This window comes from Cnephaeus nilssonii, assembly GCF_951640355.1.
Source record: "Cnephaeus nilssonii genome assembly, chromosome: 10".
Classification (NCBI taxonomy): Eukaryota; Metazoa; Chordata; class Mammalia; order Chiroptera; family Vespertilionidae; genus Cnephaeus; species Cnephaeus nilssonii.
Window position 1 is genome coordinate 12749610 of NC_137081.1, and position 18217 is coordinate 12767826.

The 18217-nt window shown below is 51.6% G+C and overlaps 1 protein-coding gene across 4 annotated transcripts in view; it reads left to right on the forward strand.

The window, feature by feature from the left end:
- The first annotated feature begins 2875 nt into the window (after positions 1-2875).
- The window catches only part of NRP2 (neuropilin 2), a 120062-nt gene continuing 104720 nt past the window's right edge, over positions 2876-18217 (forward strand). For all 4 annotated transcript variants that reach the window (XM_079782625.1, XM_079782626.1, XM_079782627.1 and 1 more), the window contains exon 1: positions 2876-3809. In XM_079782625.1, the coding sequence (XP_079638751.1) occupies positions 3737-3809 (73 nt within the window). In that variant the 5' untranslated portion in view covers positions 2876-3736. The remainder of the gene's footprint in view (positions 3810-18217) is intronic.

Below are 18217 nucleotides of genomic sequence, written 5' to 3' on the forward strand. Positions count from 1 at the left end.
AGCTCTCTTGGTTTGGGACGGCCCAGCCGGGAACGCCTGAGTTTCCACTGGGTGTGGCCAGGTTACAGCTTCCCTGAGCATCATTCACAAATCTTTTCTGTTTCCCATATCCCTTCCTGTCAAAGGAATGGAATGCAGGGTGAGATTACCTATTATTATTTCACAATTAAGGATAATGATGTAAAACATCCGAGGTGAGTCAGGGATGCTGCCAGAAACCTCAGCCTCTAGCCGGTTCGGTATTTCTGTTCACAAGCCCATTGTTCCTGTTGACGCAACCAGCCTTTTAGCAGGCAGGCGTCTGTCTCCATGGGTCAGGGACGTAAATTCACAAAATAATGAAAAGTCAAAGTACAGTGCCTGGATCCTCACCCCGGCACCTCTGGTGGTAACCAAACCAACTGCAGCCAAACCCCTGAGATTCCAGTCTAGACAAAAGCTGGGGCTTGGCAGGTCTGAGCCAGCCCCAGTCTGGAGAATTCCCCTAAAGGTTCATTTTCCATTGGGCACAAGTGGGATTTGTGTTTAGTTCCCAAGAGTCCTTGGAAGTCCTGGATTAAAGCAATTTTCCGTCCTCCCTGGGCCCGTGGAGTCTTGTTCAGAGAGGGCTGGAGGAGAGCTGGTCTCACTCTGCCGCTCGCCTGGTCTGATAAAGGGCTTTGAGCTTCCAGAAATAAAAGCACCAACAGAAGTGCTACCACAGGTAGTTCCCAGGATTACCATTATTTATTGAGTGCTGCCCCCTAGAGGATTAAAAAAACGGAGTCCCGAGGGCTCTGAACCAGACTCAGCAGACTCACCAGACCTCTACCCCACTTCAGGATACCAGGCCTTCCCCTCAACCTGAGGCCCCAAGCTCAGAAGTCAGAATTGTCATTCTCATGGTTTCCCAATGGGCTTCGGCTTCTTACTTTTTTTTCTCTCTGTCCTCTTTCCCCCGGCCCTGCCCCTAAACGCTGGCTGCAATGTTCTCAGAAACAGGATTCTTCCAGGCTGGACACTTGTGAGAACGGTCTGGCCAGCCCGGTAAGTGGTCGGGGAGGTGGTACTATCCACCCTCTAGGCACTGTCACTGTAGATAGTGTTATTTGTCCCTAGGTTAGCATCTTGGCCGTAGTACAAGCCGGGATCTCTGCTTAAGATTCAAAATCCACACTGCCTCTTTACTCCATTAAATATCAGGGAGTGGCAGTCTTTCTTTATAACTGACATTTAAACAGGGGAAAAAAGTAAATCTGGAGTTTTTAATATTGTGGATGTGCTCTCAAGCCAAGGAAGGAAGGAGGGAAAGAAAGAAAGAAAGAAAGAAAGAAAGAAAGAAAGAAAGAAAGAAAGAAAGAAAGAAAGAAAGAGGGGGTGGCGGGAATGAAAGGTAGCTTTAAGTCCCCCCTGGAGGTATGCTTGCTGGGAAAATCACCAGGCCTCTGCTAAATGCCCTTTCAAACCAGGCCTCCAAGATCCACACTGCGATATGCAGCCTGTGGATTTACACAGCACCTTAAAACCCCTCCACGGCTTGGCTCCACTATTTGCAAATCACTTCTGATTCAATTTTGTTTTGGTTATCTCAGTGTAAATAACAGTTAAGTGGGAGTCCCAGATTTTTCAAACACTAAAAGTGATAAACAAAGCTAATGGCAAGTCCTGATAAGGAGGAAAACCACCCAGAAGAATCCACAAGTACAAGCGAAGAAATAAATGGGACAGTCAGATGTGTGTGTTTCTTGTCACCAAAACTTTATTTTTCTTAATCTGCAGAGTGGCAGAAAAGTATATGCAGGGTGTCATTTAGACTGTTCCTGTTAGAGTCTTTATGATAATGGAGTAATAGGTGCCCAGTGCAACAAGACCGTTTAGAATCCACAACGCCATCCTCAGAAACAAAGATACAAGTGTTTCCCCAACTGTTAGCTTGCAGCTCCCTCTAAACAGTTTTCATACCTCCATTTAAAAATAGCGGGTATAATGCAATTTTTTCACCCCAAATTGTGGCCACATTTTCAAGGGGGTAAAATGTGTATGTATATAAGTAGTTACGGCGGCATTTCGAGGAGAAACCTTCATGTACCTGTACATGTTGGGGCGGTGGGGGGGTGGGGGGGGGGCGCGGTTGGAGGAATCCAGTTCAATGGCCTGAACAAATTCTTTGAAGTCTTTCCTCTTCTGGTAGCTTCAAGTTAGGGGCGTAGGGAGAAGTGAATCATCACCCAGAGTGGAGAGGAGTGTGTTTGGGACACAACAAAGGATCTGAGTAGTAAACGCAGGGTGTTTGGGATTTTATTCAGCCGGGCCTGTGCGTGTGTGTGTGTGTGCGTGTGTGTGTGTGCGCGTGTGTGTGTCGCCGCCACGCACTGCTGCCTGTTCAAACGCATAGCTGAGCTGCCGCCTCGCTCCCTACTCCAAACACCGTGCGCCACCAACGCCATTGCGCGTGGCATTGTGTTGGGTTCTACGTGTGTGGCATCGCAGTCAGGGAATTGGGGGGGAACACGGATTACCCCGTTTCCCGCGGAGTCTCCTTCGGGCGGCGTCGACACGGCCAAGGACAGCACGCCCTGGAGGTGCCCGGGGGCGCTCCTTCTCCGGGGCGTTGCGCACGGGCAGCTCGGCGAAGCCTGAAGCGGAGGAGCCCCGGGGTGGGCGGGAGATGCCGGGTGAGAGAGGGGCGGCGGGGTGGGAGCTGCCTTAACTTTGATCCTGCCGCGGCCGGGGGGGGGGGGGGGGGGGGGATCCGCCGCCACCGCCCCGCCCGGGCTGGGTGCCGCGGCGCTCGCCTCTGCGCCGCGCGTTTCCGCGGCTGCCTCTTTAATCAGGAACACAGAAGGGGCGGGCCCTGAGCCGGCGCGTAATCGGATAGCTCTGCCGCCGCTCTGACATCCACATGCTGCTCTGCCTGAAAAGGCAGGGGGGAGCCCGAGGGGAAGCAGAGATCGCGAGCGAGGCAGCCGCCCGCAGCCCGCCCCCAGCACATCTTCAGACGCGCAGACACTCGGCGAGGCGCTGGGCGAGGTGGAGGTGAAGGCGGGCGCGAGCGAACTCGGAGAGGGGCTCGCTCGCTCCCAGGCGATCCCAGCCGCCTCCGCCGCACCGCCAGCAGCTACAGCAGCGGCACCAGCACCGGCAGCTTCCTTCCTCAGACTCCCCTCGTGAAGGCTGGCCGAGCGGGTGTAGCCGTTGGGGGAGGATCCCGCTAGGGGAACCCGGCGAGGGCTAGAGCCGGGCGGCCGCCTCCCACCCGGGCTGTCCGGCGGTGGGTGCCTCCGCCCTCCCGTGGGTCCCGGGTGCCGGGGGATGTGTGTCAGTTTACGCCTCTGAGATCACCCAGCTGCCTGGGGCCGTGTGATGCCTAAGGCAAGTCTTGGCTTTTATTTTTATGATAATTTTTTTTCCTTACGCTTGGCTTTCGGGAAATCATTCGTGATGTTGTAGGATAAAGGAAATGATACTTTGAGGAACTGGAGAGGACATAGATCCGTTTTGTGTTTTAAGAGAGGAGAACCGTCCCCTCTTCCCGGCTGGCTCCCCTCTTGGCTGATTTCAAGAGCGACCGACCCTCCTCCCGGTGAGGTGGGGATCCAGCAAGGATAACGCCAGGGCCCAGGAGGGAAACGCTGACCATTAGAAACCTCTGCAGAAGACACTGTGAGGAAGATCACAAGAGCGAGAAAAACACAAAGACTTACAATTATACAAGAAACCCACACATCACGCCCCGGAGAGAGCCTCTTTCTCCAAAATGGATATGTTTCCTCTCACCTGGGTTTTCTTAGCTCTCTGCTTTTCAGGACGCGGAGTGAGAGGCCAACCAGGTAAGGCCCTGAAAGTTTTTTTTTTTTCTTTTCTCTATTCATCTCAACACACTTTCCCTTTAAAAGTAACTGCTAAGGCGGGAAGGGGGGGCACAAGGAATGGCATAGAAGGAGGCATCCTCAATACTGAATAATTTAAAGAGCCATCCCACTCGGCCCTCCCTACCTTACACCACCACCACCGCCGCCACTGCTAAAACCCAACTTTATTCTCCTGCGAGGAGTGTGTGAGTGTGTGTGTGTGTGTGTGTGTGTGTGTGTGTGTGTGTGTTGAAACATAGACAGAATTTGGCGGTGTTCAGATGTCACATATGGACTGAATCAAAGGTTTAAAAATACTACAAAGCCTTTCTGCATTTCAGTTTTTGGGATTTTTCCCCCTTTCTTGAAGCAGAGCACATCTCCCTGGAGTTTCTTCAACCTAGCCAGCGGAATATAAATCATGTGCATTCCCTCCACGGAGCCGCGTTGAGCAATGTTAACTGAAGGGCTTGGGAAAGGCAAGCATCGAGTTGTTTCCCAGTGCTGTGGGTTCTCTGCAGAATGTGCGGATCCGCCTCAGAATCGCGGGGCTCAGCCCGTGGGGCTTTCCGCCGAGCCGGGGGCTTGGGGCTGGGTGCTGCTGGCCGACCCAGGTGGTCCATCGACCCTCCTCTCCTTCCCGCAGCCACGTGTTTTCTGGGAAAGTAAATCGTGTCCTTTTAAAAAAAATATATTATTAGATAAAACCAACTGCGTGGCCCTCCAAGGTCTCTCTTGTGAAGTGGTTAGAAACTTTTGAGTGGAATTTGTTCTCAGCCACTGCCAAAAAGGGTGTGTAGACTGAGTGCAGAGATAAGCACCCAAGGCCCGAATGTCTGGGGCCAGAGTGTGTGTGTGTGTTGAGGGGGGGGGGGGGGGCTGGTAAGGGGTACAACTCTCTGAACAGGGATCTCTGGTGTCAGGGAATATGGTGGGGCTTGTTCTTCCTTCCTCACACCACCCTCCAGGGTGAGCCCCTCTCTCCTCTGAGAAGCGTGTCTGGGATCTGACTAAACTCTTGGAAGCTGCTGCTACAGGTGACTGAGAGCGAGGGAAACATCTATGAGGAAAGAGGGAGAAGGGAAAGGAGGAGAAACCTCCCTGGCGTGCCCTCACCCAGCGGCACTTCCAAGGCTGCGGCTGCAGTATCCGGCTAAGCCCTGGCAGCCTCCTGGGCACCTCCTCCCATCACCAGGGCCGGTGGGGCCAGCGGGGGCCTGCTCTGACCGAAGGGGAAGTTGGTTCTCCCCTCCTCACACAGGCACACGCCCCACTTGAAGCTCGGGTGTTTATTTGAGGGGAAGAAGATTCAGCATTGATCCCTTCCTATCCAAACCCTCATGCTTGCTGCGCCTTCTGTGCCGCGACTGATCTTCAGGGCAGCTGCAAACCCTATCCTAGAGTGAGTGCAGGTCCCACTTGGGGAGGCGTCCTGTGCCTCCCCATTCCTTCTTGCCTTGAGTCCAAGTTCCCAGTTTGATGTGAAATGAAATTACCTCCCACAGACCTGAAGGCTGCATAAATTATGTATGTTCGTGTGATTCGCTGTGTGTGTGTGCTTGTGTGCACGCTCCCGCGCGCGGTGAGGATGCCCACGGTATATTATGTATCCAGGCACGGTCTCTGGTAGACCCGGGTGTGCGAGGGCGCGGACACTGGTGCGCACACAGGCACACATTCACACGCGCGCGCACACACACAACTTCAGGTTCTGTGTGCTGTGCAGAGCGGGAGGGGTCGTGAAGACTCAGGGGCCATCTTCTACCCCAGATGTTCGCACATATGCCCCCCCCCCACACCCCCGAGCGCTGTGTGGATGGAGTGTGTACGTGTGTGCGACAGAGGATGGGACCCACTCCCGCTCCGCCACCTGCCTCCGCGCTCTCCGCAGGCGCGCCCCCTCTCCCCGGCCCCTCGCCGCCCTGCGTCATTTCTAGAGAAGCCCGGAGGCGCAGAGCGCGGGCAGGTCACCCTCCTGGTGGGACGCGGAGCTGCTCAGGATTCCGTCCGAGCAGCCCACTGGCACCCGGGCAGCTGGCGGCGGTGGCAAAGGGCGAGGCCCAGCTAGACCTCTGACTCACCCGGTGCGCGCCGGCCGGGAGGGGACGGGTACAGCCGGCGGCGGCGGGAACCCATTCCGAGCAGTCGGGGGGAAAGGAGGGCGGAAGGTGAAAGCGGGAGGGCGATTGAGCAAATAACCCCTCGGCGGCGTGCAGCCTCGGCGCCCCCACTCCTCGGCACGCCGCTGGGCAGGATCGCAGCACCGCCGCCTTTCTGCCTGCCTTCCGCTCGGGCTTGGGGCTCAGGACCGCTCGGCGGGCCCTCCCCGAGCGCCCCCTCTGCCTCGCGCGTTCCACTATGCGCTGCATTACCCCTCTCCCCCCTCCTCCCCCACCCCCACCTCATCCCTGGAGAGCCGGCTTTGAGGCCGGGCCGGCGGGGCAGGGGGATCCGAGCGCGGGCCGAGCTGGGTGGCGGGAAGCCGGGGTGGGATTTCCGAGCCGAGGGCGGAGAGACGGACAGAAGCCAGCTGGATGGAGCCGCGGGAATGCGCGCCGCCGGCACTGCCTCCAGCCGCGCTGCGCGCCGAGCGCTCGCCTTGCGCCGAGACAGGTGAAGAGCACGCGGCGCGGGCGCCCACGTGGTGGGGACGCCGTGGCCCCCAGCGCACCCCAGCCCCCAGCGCCATCTCTCACGACGCATCGATTTGTTTGGGCTACGCAGCAGAAACGGAGCCCAGCGATCCATAAACATTCTATTAGGCACAAATGCCCCCAGCGAAAGCAAAACCCAGGCTTCAAGCCTGGGCAGAGTTGGCGGACTCCAACTCCCCCAGCCGTGCCCCTCCTCCTCCCGACTGAGGACAGCGCCAGGGAGAAGCTCCGGCTTCTCCTCCACCCTGTCCAGGGCCAGAAAGTCTCGGCTGCAGCTCCCTGCTCGGGAGAAACCTCTGCAGGGCTGGCGAGCCTCCCTCCCCGCCGCCGCGCTCTTTGCTTTTCCACGTGAGAAAAAGAAATAGTCACGGCCGATGCTTCCTTTCCACTGATTGATTTCTTTTTAATATCAACACAAGTTAATGGAGGCGAGGCGAGCTGTGATTCAGTGGCTGCCCCCACCCTCCGCCTGGGACTGACTGTACCGCAGCTTCCCCCACCAGGTCCAGGGCTGGGGCGCGGGGCTGCTTGGAGGGGTTGGGGGGAGGGGGGGCGCACAGGCCCGCAGAGCTAACGCCCTAGGGCTGGCGAGGGCTGGTGGCAGAAAGAACCTGGTGACCCCTGGGAATCGAGGGGGTGCTGCGGGGGTGGGGATCAGCTTTCTAGGCCAAGCCTAAGGGAATCCGGCTCCTCCGTGTCGCAGCTTCTGCGGCTCCGGTTGAATCTGTCTGGAAGGAGAGGGAATGCGCGCTCTAGTTTCTTGGCGTGTGCTCACTGCTTGCCTCCCTCCCCCCTCCACCGCCCTCCCTTCCTTCCTTTCGGTTTCAGACAGAGAGGAGAGCCCCCTGGCGCTAGCCATTCGCTGTCAGCGCCTGGCCACGCAACTCCCCTTTGCTAGAGTTAATCGTGGTCCGCAGGGGACTAGGCGACGCTCAGGAAACCATTCAGGCCCTGACAATGGCTTTCTTCAGATGGTGGCAACTCCCAGCCCCAGGGTCCGCAGCGCTTCGGGCCAAAAGAACCCGCGTCCGATCATCTACCCCCAACACCCGCCTCCGCCCGGAGCGCTGTGACCGCGCTGGGGTTTCACCGCCGCTGCCAGGGACCCGGGCAGGCGCGGGCCATTCAACCTTCTGTCGGAAATGATCAGATAAGAGGTGTAAATGGACGGTGGGAGGCAGGCCTGGGTTCAAACTAATCCTGAAAGAGAAGCACTGAGGGTCTAGGAGCTCTGGATAAGGGTCTGAGGAGGATTTCTCTTGCAGCCTGTCTCCCTCCAAATGCGGGGTAATTACGAGCAAGCATAATAAAATGAGCGACCAAACGACAAACTCCTAGATTCTACACAGACAGCCTGCCCTAGGCTCCGGGGACTGGTCCCCTGCCCGCATTCCATGGGTGCCCAGTAAACTTTACCCCATAAACTGCCGCTGGAGGTAGTGAAACCGCGGCCTGTTGCCAACAGAGCACACAGTGCAAAGCAGTGGGAAGAGGAGCACTGGGGGGGGAGGGGGGAGGGGGGGCTCGGCAAGCCCCTTCTTGTCCAAGGTGTGCGGCAGAGCTGGGACTGCACAGGCAGCACCGCAGGTTTGGACTTTGTCATTCTGGGGAGCCCGCAGAGGAGGCCACAGAGCTCCCAGCTGGCAAAATGGAAGGTTGGGAGGCTGCAGGGACTGGAACGCCAGGCTGTGGAACAGGACTCCTGCTGTCTACCAAGTGGCTTCAGCCCCGGCTATTGAATGTCAAGTCCACACCGGGGCAATGAAAGGCCGGTTTCTACCTTCAGGGTATAAAAGAAGCCAGTTCATATGCATTGAATTGAGAGGCATTGAATTGAATGCAAAAAACAGTGTGGAAGGGCCTGGGGTGCAGGTGGGGTCCTGGGGAGAGGCACCTTGGACTAGATCTGTGGTTGGCAAACTGCGGCTCGCGAGCCACATGCGGCTCTTTGGCCCCTTGAGTGTGGCTCTTCCACAAAATACCACGGCCTCAGCGAGTCTATTTTGAAGAAGTGGCGTTAGAAGAAGTTTAAGTTTAAAAAATGTGGCTCTCAAAAGAAATTTCAATCGTTGTACTGCTGATATTTGGCTCTGTGGACGAATGAGTTTGCCGACCACTGGACTGGATGATTCCTGAGTAACCTGCCTGGTGTTTTCACTCAGCTGCTCATTGAACCAACCAAGGAAATGAGCTGACTTTGGGTAACCCAAGCGTGGGACAGTTCTGAGCTGACAGAATTCAGCGCTAGATTCACTGGTAAAGAGTTTTCAGAACATATTCTGTGAAAGGGCAGTTTGGAAAGACTTTAGGAAATAGAGGTGTGATTTTCCTTTTCTAAAAGGATGGAGCAGAAGCGTAATACCATCTTGACTTCTTACACTGACCGGAAAGGATGTGAAAAGTGACGTCTGGGAAGTAGTTTGTAATATCGTTAACATACTTGATGTATTGGATCATCTGACCATCATTTGCCATTGGACCCTCTTGAAGGCACCCTCCTTGAGTAGCAGACATGTGTTTGATCCCAAAAGTAAGTCTTTGTTCTGTTTCTTCCAGGGAAGGAACTCACTTTGGAAAAAAAAAATTTTTTTTTTTTAACCCATTCCTGGATGCTACTGTGGCAGCTCGTCCTGGAGAGCCTACAGCATTTTCCAGAGCCTTATCTGCCTTGATGAGAAGTGACTGAGGGGCCTAATGGTTTCCTCACCGAACAGGATTCCGTGGGGTTGGATTCCTGGATACCGTGGCCTTGTAGTGTGCCTGGCCCTCCAGGAGAAGGCATCTTCTAAAGGTTTAGGAAGCTGTCAAGTTTAGATAAGGCTGAGCTCTGATCCTATGGGACCTTGGTTGTATTAATAAGGAGAAATTAATTTTTAACCACTGGGAAGGTTGCCAAATTATGTGACCTTTGGCAGACCAGCTGTGCTATAAAAATAAATCCCCCATTTCTGAAAACGCTGCTCCTATCCAGTAGAACAATAACAACGTGGCATTTAGCACAGATGAGGAGCAGGGTTGAGAAGAAAGGGGAAAGGAGGGGGCGGGTGTTGCCAACAAAAAAACCTTCCGAGCTTCGGGCCTGAGCATCCTACCTACTCCCCTGCCCCCCAAACACATGCCCTGGTTTTCAGTACACAGGAAAGAGGGCCAGGAGGACAAGGAGTGGGGTGCCTGTGGGAGCAGGGAGTGGAGAAGGTGTTAAATGCTTCCAGCCCTCTCACACCCCAGTCCTGAACACATCTCCCATTGTCCACGCAGACAGACGGCTGGCACAGGAAGAGAAAAAGGAGTTTCCATCAGGCAAAATGTTTGTCTTTCCCTTATGCCACTAAATGAGCTTGTCACATAGACGTTTGGGGAAGACCTTCATTGGGCTTTTCAGCTTCTGAAGCTTTGGAGCCAGACAGCCTGGGTTTAAAATCCAGCCCAGCCCTGCAATCCAGAATACGTAATCTCCCCGTGCCTCAGTTTCCCTCTGCCTCAGTTTCCCGGTCTGTCAGATGTGTTTGAGAATAATAATAGCCCACCTCATAGGTATCATTACCTGCCTATTCGGAAATCATGCCATCTTTAAAACAGCTTCAGTGGGGTTTACTGTGTCGCAGAAAGCACAGTATAAACAAACATTGTGGTCAATTTACATTATTTTATGAGCTGTTTAATAAGTAAATAATTATCCCTTCCCAGCTCTTACCCCACTAACCCTTCACCTGTGTATTATAAGCACGGGATTATCTCTCTACACTCTGTCCTTTGGAGACAGGTATTCCCTGGTAGGTTCTCATCTTAGATATACTTCTCCGCTTTGCTTCTTTTTTCTCCACTTTCCGTGTCCTCGCCTCTACTGATTTTTATTTTTTTTTAATCTCTCCTCTTTTCCTTTTCCTCTCTTCTGTCCTTCATCAGGAAAATGTGCTCCGCAGGGATCCCAGTGCTGAAGAGATCCTCCCTCGCCCCGAATGTGTAATAACTTCCACTCTGGCATCAAGGCCCCTCAGCAGCTGAACTCAAAAAAAGTCATCATAAAGACAAAATAGCTTTTACCCAGCAAGACTCTTAATAATCCCATTTCCCTCTGGGTCTTCATAAAAGAGTCCTGATCTAATCCAGAAGGAAAGGGAGGGGCCTGGGACACAAAAGGAAAGCTCTCCCCGTGGTGTGCAGTGGACGAGGCTGCGGGCCAGCTTAATGCAACGTCCAGTGCGACCCTCCAGAGATCCCGCGATAACCAGTGATCTGGCCAGTCTTTCAGAGAAAAAAGATAAAGGGAATTGCAAATTATTGGGCTGAGTGGTAATAATAATTGTTTTGATAAAGAGGGAAAATAAAACAGATGTGCCCCAAAGGCATTTTGGGGGCTCGGGGAAAAAAGATGGGTTGAGAGAAATGAACCAAAACCCAGCAAGAGCCAATCCATTACCAGCACAGGTTTAGTGATGAAGTAATAGTTTGCATCTTCCTGGTGCTACTGACAACAAATATCTAGGACTTGCCTTTGGGAGGGTGGGGGGCTGGAGTGAGGAGGCAAGAAAACATTCCAATAAATTATTTTTACCATTATTAGAATTAAAATACAAGTGTCATGTGAACATCCTCAGTATTATCTGAGGTTCCGGTGTCTTCAGAGACATGGTTCACACTAACTCTACCTTGACTTATGACTGGGTGCTGTTATCCCAAACAAATCATTTAGACACCCAGTTCACCACTAAATTTACCATTAGAATCAGCTGTGGGCTGGGAAGGAAGAGTTGGAGCTGGAGAAGCACAGCAATTTGTGATAAGGCTTTCTTAGCATTTGTAGTACCTACTGATACCTTTGGTGTTGCTATAGGCAACTAGCAATTTATTTATTTATTTTTTAATATATTTTATTGATTTTTTTTACAGAGAGGAAGGGAGAGGGATAGAGAGTTAGAAACATTAATGAGAGAGAAACATCAATCAGCTGCCTCCTGCACACACCCCCACCAGGGATGTGCCCGCAACCAGGGTACATGCCCTTGACCGGAATCGAACCTGGGACTCTTGAGTCTGCAGGCCGACGCTCTATCCACTGAGCCAAACTGGTCAGGGCACAACTAGCAATTTATTAATTTATCAAACCTCATTGACACTGACTCTTGGGAAAAGCTCTGGGTTTGATCCTATAAAGTTCTCCAAAGAGGAATCAGAAGGGAGCCACGCATACCCTCAAGGTGAAGTGGTCCAGCAGAAGGGATAAGGCTGTTCCCGGCTGTCACATACCTTAGAACAGCGGTTGTCAACCACTGTGCTACAAGAATGTGTAAAGCATGCAATACCTGACTTTTAGTCAGGGGCGCTAACCTCTTTTCCCTTAGGTTGTCAAATAATAAAATGACAACAGCCAACACAATAGCCATCGGTGTGAATGAATCAAAATTACACTTTTTTATTTGTCAGATCGGCAAAAACATAATATATTTTAGTAATTAGCTTATGTGCTCCATGAGATAAAAAGGGTTGAAACTCGGAGTCCCAGGTTTGGGTGGCCAGGGATGGGGGAGGGTGCGGCTGAGCCTGATGGAGAGAATACATGGGGTTTAGGAGTGGGGAAAGGCATAAGGGAAGGGGGAGGTGGGAAGAGAGAATTGGACACTGGGTTTGTTTGAGGTGACACTCAGAAGCTTCGGGGTGGAGGGAAATGATTGCAAATAAGGTTGGAAATAGTAGCTTGGGCTCAAGGCAAGGCCCAAATTGCTAGGCCAAGGGGTTTAGATTTCATTTACTAACCAATAGGGAGCCATTGATGTTTCAACATAAGCCTCCAGTTAATCAAAATAAATGAAGAAAACTATTATATTACCTTGTTTGTTTCCTCCTTGGGTTTTTGGAGGGACCTCAAAATTATTCTTCTTCTATTTCCTTCCCCAAATGTCTGTTGAAATGGTCAGGAATTGTAATCCCAGATCTCTCATCAATGGCATCAAAATTACATTTGCAATGAAGGCTGGAAAAGAGTGGACATAAATATAAACTAATGCTATTATATCGGCTGCCCTATTGGAATTGCATTTGTTTATGATATAAGATGACAAATAACAAGGTTACCACAGGTGGCATGATTCGAGGTCAGGGAGGTAATCACATCAAACTTACATTTTAATGATTAAACAGGGCTTCATTTTTAGAATCCAGACTGAGGGGAAGAGACTTTCCAAAGCCCTATTTCCAGACCCCGTTTCCAGTTCTCTCCCTGGGGAACCTTTGGGGGTGTTCTAGAAGAGGGGGTTTGCCCTGTTCCCTTCTCCTCTTTCCTCGCTGGCTTCCTCTCCCCCTCCCTGATCCCCTCCCCCCTGCCTGGCCGAAGAGTCTTTGATTCCGATTTTGAACTTTATCACTGCGAAAGTTCACAGGGGTTTCCGTGCGCCGTGCCTTTAGGAGTGCATCACTCACTGCCACCCGCCCCATAAATTGAATAGATTGCGTCCCTTCCCCGTTGCCTTAGGAAGTGGTCAAACAGCCGCATTCCTGGGCTGATGGATTGGCTCATTTCTTCCCCGCTTAAGCCAAGATACAGATTTTATGAGACTGTCTTGTGACAGGCTGAAGTCGCTTTGAATAAAACAAAATCCAGCCTCAGCTCACAGAAAAGAAAAACTCTTAAAAAGCAGCTTATCCGGGGTAAGCGAGCAACATTTGGTTAAGACCCTGAGCAGAGGACTTGGGTGATTGGGGCGAGGGATTTTAAGAAACACTTTTTGGTCTCTCTTTTTATGCACCACTGTTGCCGACGGGCTCGCACACAGAACTGCGTATCCATAATGTTTATAAATATGCAGCCGCAGACCCAGATAAGAAAGGAAACTCACGTCAGTAGGGCTAATTTGATTAAAAGAGACATTTGAACTCTCCATAATGCAAGACAGACATGCTCCTCTGAAGGAAGAATCCTGGAGTTTGGTTTTAGGCTCACCTGGCGCAGATAAAACAGGAGCAACACCTTGAATAACTAATCTGCTTATCTGGGAGGGGAGAGAACCTTTAATTTTTGGTTCCTCTGTGGGTTATAGGATCTTTTCCCCGCCTCATTATTGTACAGGCTTTGAATTGGAGAACTGGAACTGACCTTTAGACTCACTCCCCTCGTTTTATAGAGGAGAAAACCAAGGCTCAGAGTGGTTAACTAACTTACCCAAGGTCACACAGCTTGGGAGTGGTAAGACCATACATGACTTCTTACTGGCTAAGTGGCAAGGTGACTACGTTCTCTTTAAGTAGGAGAAAGAGCCTCATTGCCTTGCTACTGATAATCCAATGAAAACAATGCTGTGGAAAGAGGAACCGGACGGGATTCTGCTGTGGATAAAGGGTGAATTATAAAGTAAATAAAGTGCTATCTTAATGGGAATGTGACCAAGCACTCCGTGTACTTGTCTCCACTAAGTGTCCCCAGGTGTGGAGAATAGAAGTTAGATGTCTTCTCGCCTTCCTCTCTTTTCCGTGGCATTTAAAATAGCAAGGGCACTGAGATCTGGCTCCGTGGGTCTTAAACCCTATTCCAGGAAGAACCCTCAGAGATGAGGGAGGGTCTTCGAGGACTGGACATGACTCTGATTCTGCCACCCCCCCTCCCCCGTTCCCACACCTAAGAAGAGCTCCACTTTCAGCTGCTCTGCACATTGGAGCTCAGGGGGGAATTTTGTTCAAGGAAAAAACAAACAAACACTTCTAACAAGAATTCTGAAATGAGCGCACTTAATTCAGTCCACTCATTGCCGCCCCGTTTAGGAAGCTAGGTCCGAGGCAGGTCACTGAGTTAAGAATCCAGGTGCCATGTCTTCTTGGTAATATCAGTACCCCCTCCCCTTCCCAGTAACCTGGTCCCCTTACCCCCGACCCTCCATCAATAACACCTTGCCTCTCCAGTCCCACGTCCAGCCCTAAATTCCCCGGTTTTTGCCAAGGACTTTTCCCCTCAGTTCAGCTAAATCGAGGGATCTGATTGTTACTATGGGACTGTCTGCAGGCGGTTGCCTGGTGTCACCTGGTGTCACCCCTGTGATTCTGATCATTTAAAAGTCTCACTATAGCCAGGCTTCAGCGTTGAACAACTATTATTGTCAAGTTCAGGCTCTACAGTGATCCTTTAAAACAGCTCCAGTTGAGTTCCCTGAGAAGGCAGACCAGGTTTTTAAAAAGATCTTCTTTTAGTCCTTCTTACTAAAAATCAGATCATACTAGGAACCAGTGAGTTGTCTGAAATTGGGTTCTGTAGGAGGGTGAGTTCCCTCTGAAGCTGGCAGAGTACCTGAGAATTGTAGGTGGACGGGTACAAAATTTCTTCACCTGATCCACGGCCTGCTAACCCCAGGGCAGCATCAGGTAGTGCTTAGGCCATCAGCAAAGCAAGGGCATGGGAGGGAGGGAGGAGGTAAGGGGAGAAAAATGTCAGAAATAATCTGACATTTTATATCAAATAAAAACACCTAAGTAGTCGTTATGGAGGGAGGGGAGTGTCAGACCTTTGGGACTTCAGAACATAGTATTCCCTTTATTTCAACTTACTTTTTTTAAAATTAAATTTATTGGGGCAACATTGGTAAATAACATTATGTAAGTTTCAGGTGTACAGTTCTATAATACATCATTTGTATATTGCACTGTGTGCCCACCACCCCAAGTCTAGTCTCCTTGTGTCACCATGTATTTGACCCCCTTTCCCCTCTTCATCCTCCCCGCCCCCCCTCAATCTCCATACTGTTGCCTAGCCCTAGAGGTATCACTTTAATCCTTTTATCCTGGGGCCTCTGAGGACCTGGTCCATCTCAGTTGCAGGAGAAAACTTCTCTGAGCAGATCAGGCCTGGGTTTGCCTGCTCCTCTTTGGGAAATTTGCCCCAGGTAAAAGGTAGTTACAAAATCAAGGGAGAAAGGAGTCCCTGGTCAACTCACCAAACAGGCTCAGTAGCTCAAACTTCAGCTGGGTCAACTTCTCTTCTGTATATGCATATTGGCCCTAAAGGCATTTGCCCTTGAGTTCACCTTTCTTTTGGCTGGACTGGACTCCTCTGGAGAGAGCTGTATGCTGTTCCACTTGGACACAGGAAAGGCCTCGGGAGGAGAGGATAGTGTAGCTCTTCCGAAGAAAACCTGGGTCGTTCCTCTTGGGCGTGTGTTTGCATTTTAGAAATGGAGGGTCCTCAAACCTGGGAATGAAAGACCAGTTATCGAGAGGAGGCATAGATGGATTAAGTGTGTCTTCTTTACAATTTTTACTGATAGATTTCAAGAGTTCAGTTTTCTCCAAGGAACAGAGATGAAAATTCTAGTATTTATCTTGATGGATCTGTCTGTGCAAATGATGTCTGATCTTTTATGAGAGGGTGTGGAAGTTTGTACAGGATTAAAGTGTTAGTTTCATATATATATATATATAATTTTTTTTTTTCAGAAAGGAAGAGGGAGAGATTGAAACATCAATGATGAGAATCGTTGATTGGCTGCCTCCTGCACGCCCCCTACTGGGGACCAAGCCTGAAACCCAGGCATGTGCTCTTGACAGGAATCGAACCCAGAACCCTTCAGTCCCCAAGCTGACACTCTATCCACTGAGCCAAACCAGCCAGGGCTAAAGCATTAATTTCTAACTAGAGGCCCGGTGCATGAAATTTGTGCACTCGGGGCGGGGGGTGGGGGGGCCCTCAGCCCGACCTGCGCCCTCTTGCAGTCTGGGAGCCCTCTGGGGATGTCCGACTGACGGCTTAGGCCAGGTGCAGTGGGCCTAAGCCGGCAGTCAGACAACCTTAGCGCTGCCACAGAGGCAGGAGAGGCTCCTGCCACCCCCACTGCGCTCACTGTGAGCCCGGCTTCTAGCTGAGCAGCACTCCTCCTGTGGGAGTGCACTGACCACCAGGGAGCAGCTCCTGCATTGAGCGTCTGCCCCCTGGTGGTCAGTGTATGTCATAGCGAGCAGTTGAGCGGCCTTAACATATCATTAGCATATTACGCTTTGATTGTTTAAACAGCCAACTGGACGACTGGACTACTTAGCATATTAGGCTTTTATTATATAGGATGTGTATGTGTACCCAATGTATGTTTGGTATCCAAGTGTGTGTTTCTCAGTGTGAGTGCCATCCAGACAAGAATGTGAGCTTGTGCCCGGCTGGTGTTGCTCAGTGGTTGAGCATCAACCCATGAACCAAAAGGTCCCTGGTTCGATTCCTGGCCAGGGCACGATTCCTGGTCAGGGCATACGCCTGGGTTGTGGCCTTGATCCCCAGTAGGTGGTTTTCAGGAGGTAGCCGACTCTCATCCATGTTTCTATCTCTCTATCCCTCACCCTTCCTCTCTCTCTAAAATCAATAAAAACATTAAAAAATAAACATACATACGTTTTTAAAAAAACAATGTGAGTTTGTAAATGTTTGGATATTGGAGCGGCTAACCACACACAAGCAAAGCAGATGTTTCAATGAGTTCTCAAATATTTTAATGAGTGCCTCGATTTTCCTGATAAAGAGAGGACAGGGGGAAAAAAAAAAAAAAGAGTTACTCCTTTTCCTTTGAGTGAAGTAAGTTTTAACCAGGAGAACAGGCAGGCAGGCAGCTATGGGACACACGCGTAGTTTAACTTTTTTTCTCCAGTGGGGAAGTGATGACTCCTGGTGTGGCTCAGAAATGAAACCTTCCTCTGAGGAAGCTTCCTGTCTTTCCTGATGATCACGTGTGCCTGCTCTAATTACTCAAAGCGTAAACCGGGCGCCGTGGGGGCATTGAGGAAGTGAAGTTCTTCTTTCCATAGACATGTTCGGAGACAATTTCCTCTCCTCCGAGCTGTAAGACAGCTGGTGATCTAAGTCCCCTCCCCCCTCCCCGCCTTCTCAGAGGGCCACTCGTGGTCCCATTTCACATGCATGAGCCAGGACCAAAGGGCCCCCATCGGACTCGCTACCAGATGTTAGGTGCCCAGCTTGGGTGAGTGGTGAGGGCACCTGGCAAGCCCTCGGGGATTGGCTGCAGGGGACGCGGTGGCACCGGGCCCGGCTGCTGGCTTCACCTTCATCTGGGCAGGAGGGCCGGGCCCATTGTCCTCCTGGCCTCGGGAGGGTGCAGGGTCATGAGCTAGAGGATGATGTGGTCTCTGCCAGCCAGAGGAAACGGCCTGCTTTTGTTTTCTACCCAGCAGGAAATGGGACCTGAATCCATTTGGTTCTGGGCAGCGCAACAGGGCACAGTTTGAGCTCTTGGAGGCGCTGAGGCCTAAAGGCCACTTGTGTGGATTTGTGTGTCCCCCACCACCACTGTGCCCATCTTTTATGCGTTTGAAGCCTGCCCGCCCGGTAATCTAAAGCAGAGTTCCGGGAGACGGTCATGCCAACAGGCGCGGGGAAGAGGGAAGTGCACCTGTAGAGTTAAAAAATGCATGACCCTTTCCCTCAAAGAGAGAGCGCAGGAGAGAGGCCCGTCCTGGAGGGCGGCTGCTGAGCCCTCATGCATAATTCACGGGCCCACGCTGCTCCGTGCAGATGGCGATATTAAATCGTGATTGATGCTAAGAGCGGCACGGCTCTCAGGAAGGTCTCCCAGAGGCTTCTGGATATTTCCAGGTCTCTTGTGTCTTCCTGTCCTCTCTTCTAAGGTAGTCTTAAGCGAAGCCCCCCCATTTCCCAGGAACCCCTCCTGGGGATGGAAGATCTTCACTCCCAAATATGTGAGATTCTTCAAATGTCATCGCCCACCTTTTCTGCCTTTGAAGACGGCCCCATTC